The sequence below is a fragment of the Thalassophryne amazonica genome, chromosome 16, assembly GCF_902500255.1.
Source record: "Thalassophryne amazonica chromosome 16, fThaAma1.1, whole genome shotgun sequence".
In the NCBI taxonomy this organism is placed as follows: Eukaryota; Metazoa; Chordata; class Actinopteri; order Batrachoidiformes; family Batrachoididae; genus Thalassophryne; species Thalassophryne amazonica.
Window position 1 is genome coordinate 72,505,962 of NC_047118.1, and position 12,993 is coordinate 72,518,954.

The following is a 12,993-nucleotide window of genomic DNA, read 5'->3' on the forward strand; positions in this document are numbered from 1 at the left end:
AAAATGGATAAAATATATATATATTTTTGACAAATAAATAAAGCTAAGAAATCACATATATATAATTATTATATGCTGCAACGCTACACATGCTCTGATTGGTTGATTTCTGTTCTGACATTTTTCCATACACTCAAAAAAAAATGACTCATTGCATGAACTCAATTCAATTACGTGCAGGATTTTCATCTAATAAATATATGTAGCCCCAACTAAAAAAAAAGCACATCCATGCAAGATAATTGATGGGATTACATATATTTATTAGATGGAAATCCAATCCAGTGAGTCAGTTTTTTGAGTGTATCTGACCGGTTACTATGACAATCAGTCCAAAATGTGTATCCCATTTGTTACAAACCAGAAAGGTAAAAACACGATTAGAAAAACCAAGTTGGCCATGAACATACTCCATAAATATCTAAACAGCATCAGAAAAAACACACAGATTGAAAGCTTGATCGGACCATCTGTTAGCAAGTTCTTCATGGAAGTGCAGTGAACAGGTCTCTGACTACGAGCCCAAAACCATCAGCAGCTTTCATATTCAGGTGATACTGAAGGTTTGCACGTTTATATATATAATAGCCATATAATAAACTAATTATTAGCCTCGCTTGCTCGGTCTGTATGGGATTATCAGACCTCAGTGTTCTTTGCATGGAGCTCCATAATGCTCCATCCGTACTTAAACCTCAGTCTGATATTTTCCCGTACAGACCTTGCACTTGGGTAGTAGTCCTTTAGTCTTCACAGCCTTTGCCATGAAGCTCAAAATTGAGTTCAAGTGCATCCTGTTTCCACTGATCATCCTTGAGATGTTTCTACAGCTTAATTGGAGTTCACCTGGGGTAAATTCAGTTGATTGGACATGATTTGGAAAGACACACACCTGTCTACATATAAGGTCCCACAGTTGACAGTGCATGTCAGAGCACAAACCAAGCATGAAGTCAAAGGAATTGTCTATAGGCCTCTAAGACAGGACTGTCTGGAGGCACAAATCTGGAGAAGGGTGGAGAAACATTTCTGCTACTTTGAAGGTCTCAATGAGCACAGTGGGCTCCTTCATCCATAAATGGAAGATGTTTGGATCCACAAAGACTCTTCCTAGTGCTGGCCACCTGCCTAAACTGAGCAGTCAGGGGAGAAGGACCTTAGTCAAGGAGGTGACCAAGAAACCGATGGTCACTCTGTTGGAGCTCCAGCATTTCTCTGTGGAAAGAGAAGAACTTTCTAGAAGGACAACCATCTCTGTAGCAATCCCCCAATCAGGCCTGTATGGTAGAGTAGCCAGACAGATGCCACTCCTTAGTAAAAGGCACATGGCAGCCCGCCTGGAGTTTGCCAAAAGGCACCTGAAACAAAATTCTTTGTTCTGATGAGACAAAGATTGAACTCTTTGGCGTGAATGCCAGACGTCATGTTTGGAATAAACCAGGCACAATTCCTACAGTGAAGCATGGTGGTGGCAGCATCATGCTGTGGGGATGTTTTCAACAGCAGGAATTGGGAGACCGGGGCGACAGTTCATCTTTCAGCAGGACAGTGACCCGAAACCCGAGTGGCTTCAGGACAACTCTGTGAATGTCCTCACCATCCATCCTGATGGAGCTTGAGAGGTGCTGCAAAGATGAATGGACAAAACTGCCCAAAGGTAGGTGCACCAAACTTGTGGCACCATATTCAAGAAGACTTGCTGCCAAAGGTGCATCAACAAAGCGTTGAGAAAGAGGTGTGAATACTTATGTACATGTGGTTTCTTAGTCTTTTATTTTTAATAAATTTGCAAAAAATTCAAAAAAGTTTCACCATATTGTCATTATGGGATGTTGTGAGTAGAATTTTGAGGGAAAAATAAATTTACTCCATTTTGGAATAAGGCTGTAACATAACAAAATGTGAAAAAAGTGAAGCGCTGTGAATACTTTCCAGATGTACAGTTGACAACTTATATAACTTAGGTTCCTGAGTTGAATAAATGCTTTTGTTGAAGTTGAATTTACTTATGTTTTTAAGGCAACAATTGATCCTAAGTTTTTAAGTTGAATCAGTCTGATAATTTTTACAGTGCATAGAAAAAGACAGGCTGTTGAAATGATTAAGACACAACAGCAAGTTTTAGTTCCTCTTTTTTTATGTTCCACTTTAAACAGTTAGTTGTTTGGATATTTCATGATGCAACAATGCAAAAGCAATTTAACAGCGGACAACCAGGTCAGTGATTTGATTTATAACATAAAATTCTACTTTAAATTATCTGTTATTTTTCTTGGCTAGCTATGAATATGTGTTACATTGAAATTTTTAAAGTTTTATTTCTTTTTTTTTTTAATCCCAGATGTTTACTATAGTTTTGGAATACAGTTTGTAAGGTTAAAAGTACAAAAAATAGATGATGAATATTTTGTACTAAAATAAATGTTTTTTGACTTGTGTAAATGTATTCAGAGATAGCTTATACAGGATTTGATCTATAGCAAAATGTCCAAAGGAACTGCTTCCAAACATGTATTAGTTGAACAAATCTATACACTTTGAATCAACTTTAAGTAAAACTTAAAAATGCTTGTATTTGGAACTTGTGAGTGCTCTTGTCTCGCAGTAAGACACAGAGGAAAAGCAAATTACAAAGGAGATCTCAAAAATGTTTCCATCTTATTATTCTCACCTAACAAGCAAAAATAAGCGCAATCCGGTGGCAAAATGAAGTCGGTGCAACAGGCTGTTGGTAAATTGTTCACTATTCACAGTCCAAAATCTCTTTGTAAAGGAACAAACAAAAACAGAGCAGGGTAGTAGGATTAAAATATTCCAGACACCTTTAAACATAAGTTAAATAAATTGTCAGTTGTGACACACTTGTTTCTAAGCCACGCTGCCAACTACATAGTTTAAAGATTTGTGGACATAGTCAGGATCATGTTGCCAGTTTTGCAACTTTGTCATTTCAGAAGATAACAGAATATTTACAGGGGAATCTTTGAAATGGTGATACAAGCACCAAATTCTGCACAAATACTCCTTAGACATTACTTGAAAAACCAGAGTATCCACTTGATTTTTCAATAGGTGCACAAGTAGGAGTTAATGAAAAATTACACAGGGATCAAAATTTACAAATGCTCCAATCACATTGAAATGTATACCACATTGTTCATCTGATCATAAAGATTCCAGAAAGGTATAGTCTCGTCTAACTTTGACTGAATGTTATGAAGTTATGGGGTAAAAACAGCTAAATGGTGGCAAAGGTCAATTTTAGTTTGTACAGGGGGCAAAGTTAAAGTTGCTCCAATTTTGGTAAAAAGTGATACAAATTATTGGTTGAGCTAACAGGATTTATATCTGCAATAGTTTGGCCATGTTGAATGTTTACCGTCCAAAGTAAAGGTCAAACAATATTGAAGACCATTGGATTCTATGACATATGCCCCTGTAACATGATAACTAAGTATGACACATGGTGCAAACTATCCCTTTTTAAAACATTATTCACTCCATGTGAATATTCCTTAATTCTTGAATGGGCTTTGCTTCACAGTCCTCTCAACACTGTGGCTTGTGCAGCTTTTTCCTACCACACTTTTTCTTTCTGCTCAACTTTCCATGAATATGCTTGGGTAGAGCACTCTTAACAGCCAGTCTTTTCAGCAGTGAAATTTTGTGGCTTACCCCCCTTGTGGAGGGTGTGTCTGTCTTCTGGGCAGCTGTCAAGTAGGCAGTCTTCCCCATGATTGTGTAGCCTGCTGAACTGAGAGGCAACCTTTGCAGGTGCTTTCAATTATTTAGATGATTAAAGTGTGACAGCATGAGTCTACAATACTGATTTTTTTTACAATGTTGTGATTTGCTGAGATGCTGAATTTTGGGTTTTCATTAGCTGCAAGCCATCATCACAACTAAAAGAAGTAAATACTTGAAATATATCACTCTGTGTGTGATGAATCTATATATGTGTTTCACTTTTTGAGTTTAATTACTGAAATAACTTTTCATTGATACTCTAATTTATTGAGCTGTAGTACCTGTGTGTGTGTGTGTGTGTGTGTGTGTGTGTGTGTATATATATATATATATATATATATATATATATATATATAATGTGTGTGTGTGTGTGTGTGTGTGTGTGTGTGTGTAAACAAAATTAATGCTAGGAAATACTTTGTTAGACAACTTTGTGTTCAGTGTGAAACCATAATGGGACAGCTCATTTCTCCTGTCTCTCAGTTTTGTCTCCAGCATGGAAAAAATACACAATATCTTAATTTAACCTCCTGTTAAAAAAAAAAAAAAAGTTCTCATCAAGTTGTAAAATTGTCAGAGACAAAATCTAAACTAAAATGAGGTTGAAATGAGAATCTCACTTTTGTCTCTTGAGCTATAATAGCCAAAACTTTAAGCAATGCTTTTTTGCTCTTGGAAAGGTCCTGGGTTCATCTGGAGTTAAATCCAGGCCAAACGTTTTGTAATCTGAAACTAAAAAAAAAAATTGAAAAAATTAACATTGAAACTGAAAATTCAATGTTTGTTCTTGAATTTTATAATCATTTAAAAAGTATTATTAAAATAAAAATAAGTGTAAGATATATATTTTCAGTTTAAATATATTTTTGATTCAGCTCTGTAATTATTTTGATCAAATAATTTATTTTCATTCATATTTCTTTTTTTCACCTTCAGATCTTTTTTTCACTTTCAGATCTTATTTTTTCAGTTTCAAAATTTTGGCCCGTTCTGGCGTGGGAGGGCGTGGCTTCGATTGAGAGGGGCGTGGAATTGTGAGTGACAGGAGAGCAATCAGTCCTCACATGATGTTGCTTTCAGGAAATGTGGGTACTTTGATAGATAATGACTTAACACACATAACTTAACATCATGTGAGGACTGATTGCTCTCCTGTCACTCACAATTCCACACCCCTCTTAATCGAAACCACGCCTTCCCACGCCAGAATGGGGCCAAAAGTTTGAAACTGAAAAAATAAGATCTGAAAGTGAAAAAAAAAATCTGGAGATGAAAAAAATAAATATGAATGAAAATAAATTATTTGATCAAAATAATTACAGAGCTGAATCAAAAATGTATTTAAACTGAAAAATATATATCTTATTTTTATTTTGATAATACTTTTTAAATGATTATAAAATTCAAGAACAAACATTGAATTTTCAGTTTCAAAATTTATTTTTTTAATCTTTTTTTATTTTCAGATTACAATACTTTTGGCCTGGATTTAGTTACATAGGTTCAAAGCCTACCCTTGCGTCCTACTGCAATTGTTGCAATTGTTGATGTAACACATTTCATTACTCCATAAAAACAGAGAAACATGGACAATTGTCATAGGTATGCCACTGATATAACTCTTAAGGACATTTCTCGTTTGATCACAGTTTTTCAAAGATAATGACTCTTGGCTCAAGTAATTTTTTTCCCTCCAAGACCAATGACATCATCTCAGTCTTATTCAGTTGTAAAACATTTGCTGATATATCCGTAATTTATGTAATCAACACAATTGCTTACGGGATTCAGATCATCACCATAGAGAGACATGGAAGCTGCATCTCATCAGCATAAAACTGATTTCACACATTGTATTTTTATATAATTCTGCTAAGTGGCAGCATGTGGAAGGTATAGGACAGAGGTTCAAGAACTGAGCCTTGTGGAACTCCTGAGCATTGGCTTTTTCCATTTTGATACAGCTAATTGAGACCTAAGCGGTTCTATAGCTGACATATGTAGAAAACCAGAACAAGATTTGATAGATCAAAATTCTATGATCAGCGGTATCAAAGGAAGCAGGACCAACTTCCCCCCACCAAAATAGAACTTTGAGTTACTATTGATCTTAAGGCCATTGATTACTGGGATTTCATCTGAGTCCAAGAAAAACATTGTGTTACAAATAATATTTACATCTATTTCTGTATATACAGTTCTGCCATTAATCAATAACTGAGTTGAATTGAAGGTTGTAAGATATTAATGATAGAGATGTAAATTCACTTGGAAAGATTGTTGTTTGAGAACAATAATAATTTAGGTTTGGATTATAATTCCTGTCAATGGCTCATCTTCCTATATTTGTCTTTATATTATGTAGTTTTGTCGTCGGTCTATGAACACTATAAAACTTTAAACACCAGTAAAGCTGCAGTCAGATGGAATCAAAGCAAAAGCAAAATTAATGTCCTCTTTTGATTAAGGATCAGTGATGGCTACACACGCAAAGCTCCTCTTGAGAACTTTACAGGACTTGGGGAATGAGGAGTTCAAGGAGTTCCAATGGTACCTGAAGGATGGCGGCATTGTGGAAGGGTTCCCAGCTATTCCAAAGAGCCGGCTGGACAATGCCAACAGGCAGGAAACAGTGGACCAGATAGTACAGACGTATGACTTTCATAGAGGTCTGCAGGTCACTGTGGAGATTCTGACGAAGATCAACAGACTGGATTTGGTGGAGTCTCTTTCAGGAAGCAGCTCTGAATCAATCAGTAAGTTCTGCATAAGTTTATAAGACTGGACAGCACCTGAGAGTTGAAGACTAAGCATTCAGTTTACACTAAACCAAATCAATTCCCCATGATTGGTATAGTTGTATAATTGCAGTAGACAGGTTGAAGTCATTATGTCACTGCTCAACCTCACTTCAGCTGACTAATAAATGGCAAACCAGTGAAACAGACTCTGGGAGCCAGGACTGTGTGATTTAGTCTATGAGCTAGTCATCAATTTTGACCTAATTGATACCACTTAAGGGGACTAAACAACACTTAGAATCTAGCCAATGTACCATGACCTACCCAAAAATGTATGATAGCCATCCCAGGGTGGTAGCTATAGTCAGGTAGTGGGTCAATGAAAGGTTACACAGAGGTCAAAATTTAAAAATGCTCCAGTCATGTTGATATACCACATTATTTGTGTGATCATAACAATTCCAAAAAGGTATACTTTGGACTATCTATGACTAAATGTTCTGGAGTTATGAGGTAAAAACAGCAAAAATTGTGTCAAAGGTCAGTTTCAGTTTGTACAGAGGTCAAAAGTAAAAGTTGCTCCAATTTCAGTAAATATGATGCAAATTATTGGTTGAAATAAAAGGATTAATAAATGGAATAGTTTTGACTGTGTTGAATGTTTAACCTCCAAGTAAGGTTGCCATCCATTGGATTCTTATGACATGTGACACGTTACCCTGTAACATGATAACTAAGCATGACAGATTGTGCAAACTATTCCTTTATAAAATCCTATTAACTTAACCAATACTTTGCATCACTTTTTACCAAAATTAGAGCAGCTTTACCTTTTACCTACCTTTACCTTTACAAACTGAAACTGACTTTTGACACTATTTTTTACTGTTTTTAAACTGTAACTCCATAGGATTCAGTCACAGATGGTCCAAACTATACCTTCTTGGAATTGCTATGATCAGACAAATAATGTGTTATATGTCTTTGTAAGACTGGAGCATTTTAAAAGATTGACCTCTGTGTAATTCTTCATTGACCCCTACATGGCTGTAGCTACCACCCTTGGATGGCTATCATATATTTTTGTTTAGGCCATGGTACACTGAGGCTGGATTGTAAGTGTCGTACCGAAAACCTGCTTGACCCATGCACTAATTAACATGGCAAATACGTATCTTTGTCAAAAATCTAAATTAAATTCTGTATTTACCTTTACTCTTTACCTTTCTTTCACACTCTTTTTGTGGCTTGTACCATACAGATGTGCCAATGCAACGAGCAGAACCTCAGCAATCAATCACATCCTATCAACATATTCTGCAGTCAAACCTCCAGAATAAGTTCATGTGCATTACAGAAGGGTGGTTAAAGTGCAAGGATAAGAAACGTGTGGATGACATCTACACAGAACTCTACATCGTGGATGGAAACGACGGGAAGGTTGATGCCAACAGTCAGCATGAGGTCAGGCAGATTGAGATGTGCAGAAAAGGAGGAGGATCTGAGAAATCCATTCATCATAATGATATTTTCAAACATCCTTCTGGAGACCACACACCTGTCAGAACAGTGCTGACAACTGGGATCGCAGGAATCGGGAAAACATTCCTTGTGTATAAGTTTATTCTGGACTGGGCTGATGGAAAAGCCAACCACGATGTACACCTCATGTTCCCTTTTACCTTTCGACAGCTGAATTTACTGAAGGGGAATAAGCTTACTTTGGCAAAACTTGTTCATGAATGTATTAGAGAAACCAGAGACATCAAGGAGGAGGTTCTGAATCACATCTTCAAAAAACTACAAGCATCAGGAAACACCAACTACGACAAGAGTGAATTTAAGCTTCTCTTCGTGCTTGATGGACTCGACGAAAGCCGCCTTCAACTTGACTTAAGCCACGTAGAAGAATTTTCTGTTGATGAACCGTTCTTGGTGAGTGAGCTACTGGCAAGCCTCATCAAAGGGAAACTGTTGCCTTCTGTTCGTCTCTGGATAACCACGCGACCAGCCGCAGCCATTCAGATCCCTCTAGACTTGGTGGACATTCTGACTGAGGTGAAAGGGTTTACTGACTCCCAGAAGGAGGAATACTTCAGGAAACGGTTCACCGATGAGCAGTTGGTCCCAATCATTTCCCACATCAAGACATCCCGAATCCTCAACATCATGTGCCACATCCCAGTTTTCTGCTGGATTACTTCCACGGTTCTCAAGCAAACATTAGACCAAGATGAGATGAAAGAAATCCCTAAAACCTTAACTGAGATGTACATAAAATTCCTCCTGTTTCAGATGAAACAGACAAAACTAAAGTATGGCACCAGCATGACCAACACAATGATCAAGTCACTTGCAAAGCTTGCTTTTAATCATCTGGAGAAAGGCAATCTCATCTTTTACGAGAAAGACTTGAAGAAGAGTGGCATTCATTGTCAAGAAGCATCTATGTACTCTGGAGTCTTTACACAGATCTTTAAAGAGGAGGATGGGCTGCTGAATGAGGACAAGACGTTCTGCTTTGTCCATTTGAGTATTCATGAGTTTTTGGCTGCTCTTCATGTTATAATGTCACTCATTAATGACAAAAAGGATATTTTGTCTGAAACTCGGTCCATGCTTCAAAGTCTGCTGACAGTTTTCACAAAAGCATCAACAACAAAGCTGTGCATTAATGCTGTAGACATGGCGTTACAGTCTTCAAATGGACACCTGGACTTATTCCTCCGCTTCCTCCTGGGCCTTTCATTGAAGTCCAATCAAGATCTCCTACAAGACCTTTTGAAAATGACAGCAGACAGCTCAGAGACCAATGCAACAATAGTCCAGTACATCAAAAAGAAGATCCGAGAGAATCCCTCACCAGAGAGATGCATGAATCTGTTTCACTGTCTGAGCGAAATGAAGGACTGTTCCTTGGAAAAGGAGATCCAGCACTACCTGAGATCAGGAAACCTCCCCAGAATTCATCTCTGTCCTGCTCAATGGTCAGCTTTGGTCTATGTGTTACTGTCTTCTGATAAAGAACTGGATGTGTTTGACTTAAAGGAATACTCAAACTCAGAGGAGGTTCTCCTGAGGATGCTGCCTTTGGTCAAAGCCTCAACAACTGCACTGTAAGTTGCTATTCGTCACTGATTTGAAATGTACAAAACCACAAGAATTTATTCTTGACTTTCGAAAGCCACCAACGCAACTCAAATTCCTTTCAAGTACGCTATACTCTCTTGTGCAGTACTGTGGCTTAGTGGTTAGAACTGTTGACTCATAGTGAAGTTCCATGGTTCAAATCTGTCTTAGTCCTTTATGCTGCGTTTACACATAATGATGACAAGTCGCCATTGCCATGAAGTATGCATTCTTGTCCGCCGTTCACAAATATGATGATTCAGTGCAGAGGCGTCAGATGTCCTCAGGAACTGTCGCGACCTGTTACCACGCATTATGATTAATGGGACATGTCACTGGTGAATTATTATGAACCATTACACACGGTCAAGAATATTGTCTCTCGCTGTTTTGTGTTATTGCGCGCAACAGCACATTGTTATGTTCTGTCAGGAATGTTGTGAATTTTGTGAACTCTCTCCCCACGCCCCCTATATTCATCCTACCCTCAGCTGCTTAACCATTCACATCACTCCACATTGCTCTTCAACATCCAGATGAATCCACAGCAGAACTTTGTGATTGCATGCTTAGTTGGGCTCTATGCCATAGCGTTGGGCAGATAGGAGAAGGAGGAGACTGAGAGAGCCAGACTGGAGGAAGCTCAAACTCGTTCTCCCAGTCATCAGGCACAACAGCAGGTGGACCACCTGCAGGAGCATCCTGAAGAGCATCAGCAGGAAGTGTGGAACGATACTTGGCCAACTTGGCGTCACTGTTCCTCTTCGGCATACTGCATCAATGAAACTGAATGCAGTGCAGCAGGGTTTTAATTGTGCACACGTGACAGAAAACAGTGATTCATAGCGGTGTGCAGTGAAATGTGACACCGCATTACAATTCATGTCAAAACTTGACAGTTTCCGTGTCAATTCATAACAACGCGTGACAGTCTGGGCTCCAAGAACCATCACAGGAACCACTATGAATGCTGTCACACTGTATTAAGGATCACCATGAATCAACGCGTATCAACATGCTCAGTTGCGAACTCCACGACATGAGGCGAAATGAGAGTGGTGCGTGACATTCATGGAAGATTTTTGACAGCCAAAAACATGCTCCACGAATATCATGCACCGACATGCACTGTTAAGAAACCTATTCAGATGTGTTATGTTAAGAATGTCAGGAATGTCCCACAAATAACAGAAAAATGACATTCCTAACGCATCCTGCCTATGTATGGAGTTTGCATACTTTTCCCGTGTTTGCGTGGGTTTCCTCTGGATGCTCTGGCCTCCTCTCACTTCCAAAAACATGCGGGTTAGGTGAACTGGTGACTCAGAATTCACCGTAGGTGTGAGAATGGCGGCCAAGCATCTCATCCCACACTTTCCTATCCTCGACCAAGTCCTCTAACTCTTCAATTCAATTTATTTTATTTTAATGTACAGCACCCAATCACAACAATGCTGCCTCAAGGTGCTTCACGCGAGAAAGGTCTAACTGTTATGTGGGCCACTGAAGAGGAGGTACTGCTGGCCCACCACCACCAGAGGGCGCCCTGCTTGGAGTGCGGGCTCCAAGCACGAGAGGGCGCCAGACCCAGAAGAAGTGACAGCTGTCACTCATCACACCAACTGTCACTCATTCACACCACTACATAAGCCGGACTGCAACTCCACCTCCCCGCCGAGAAATCAACTACCGAACAGGTAATATTCTCTGCTGTATCCCTACTGTGACTTACGTCTGATCTGTTTTGCAGCCGTTTTTCCTGTGGTGCACTCTGCTGGGTTGGCGTGTAGTGAGAGAAGCGACGTCTTCGCATCTCACTCCATCCAGATAAGTGGTAACAGGAGCTGCTAGTGTGTTCCTACTTGGAGGTGGAGGTTCTCCCTCCTGACTGTGTACAGACTGTGGGATTACTGAGTGTGCGACTTCACACTCATCCATCCTGTCTTTGTTTTCTGCCAGCAGTACCAGGGTCGACAGCCGAAGACAGAGGCCACCTGGGGACTCAGGACTTGGCGGCTCCGGTGTTCTTCAAGCCGTTGGTGGTGGAAGCCGTGTGGGACGCGGCTCATCGCTCGTCAGGGGTCTTCTATCTTCGAGCCTGCCCACACGTCACCTGGTGTTAATTGTCTATTTATATCTTGTGTGAATTTAGTTGTGTGTTGTCACAACATTAAATTGTTACTTATTGGCTTATTCATTGTCTGTTCCTTTGCGCCCCCTGTTGTGGGTCCGTGCTACGACACCTTCCCAACAGGATTTCTCGGCCATTCATCATGGATTCCGAGGGGCGTCAACCCGAGCTTGAACGGCCAATGGAAGAGCCAGGAGCACAGGCGTCAGCGGGAGGCGTGTTGAGTGAGCTGCAGCAGATTTTAACCGGCTTCACGGCTCGGCTGGATTTGGTGACCGAGCAGAATGTTCTCCTTAACCGGAGGGTGGAGGCTCTCACCGCCAGGGTGGAAGCGCGCGATCAGGGAGCTGCTGCAGCCACTCCTCTTGCTGGTCCTAGGCCCGTAACAGACGTTCCACTGGTCATTCAACGACCCCCCCCACCGTCCCCTGAAGCATACATAAGCCCTCCGGAACCGTACGGAGGCTGTGTCGAGACGTGCGCAGACTTCCTCATGCAGCGTTCGCTCGTCTTTTCACAGCGTCCTGTCATGTACGAGTCAGACGTCAGCCGGGTGGCTTATGTTATTAATCTGCTTCGAGGAGAGGCACGCGCCTGGGCTACGGCGCTTTGGGAGCAGAATTCACGGCTCCTAACGTCTTATGCTGGGTTTGTACGGGAGTTCAAACAAGTTTTTGACCATCCCAACAGAGGCGAGACCGCTTCGAGCGTGCTGCTGTCAATGAGACAGGGGCGTCGCAGCGCAGCCGAGTATGCAGTCGACTTCCGCATCGCGGCAGCGAGGTCCGGCTGGAATAACGTTGCGCTCCGCGCCGCCTTCGTAAATGGACTGTCTCCGGTCCTGAAGGAGCACCTGCTGGCTAAGGAGGAACCGCGGGATTTTGACGGGCTTGTCGATTTGGTTATACGCTTAGACAACCGTTTGAATGAGCATCGTCGGGAGCAGGCCGGGGGGCGTGTCCGGGCACGAGCCATCCCTCCCCCTTCCGGTTCCGAAAGGGTGACGTCGTCCCCACGCTTCACTGCCAGAGGGCTCCGTGTGGCTACAGCTCCCCCTGCTGAGGAGGCTATGGACACGAGCAGGGCCAAAGTAAAGACAAACGTCAGACAAAGGAGGCTGGCCCGCGGGGAGTGTTTTGTCTGCGGCTCTTCTGAGCATATGCAGAAGGACTGCCCCAAACGGTCAAACTACAACGCCCGTCCTTAGAAACTGGGCTAAGGGTGGGCCATAACACACATGCGGGG

At 41.0% G+C, this 12,993-nt stretch overlaps 1 protein-coding gene across 1 annotated transcript in view; it reads left to right on the forward strand.

The window, feature by feature from the left end:
* The first annotated feature begins 2,158 nt into the window (after positions 1-2,158).
* Positions 2,159-12,993, forward strand: part of LOC117528756 — a 103,425-nt gene continuing 92,590 nt past the window's right edge. The window contains 3 exon segments of the mRNA XM_034191387.1: positions 2,159-2,217; positions 6,216-6,503; positions 7,750-9,604. Of these exon segments, the coding sequence (XP_034047278.1) occupies positions 2,187-2,217; positions 6,216-6,503; positions 7,750-9,604 (2,174 nt within the window). The 5' untranslated portion in view covers positions 2,159-2,186.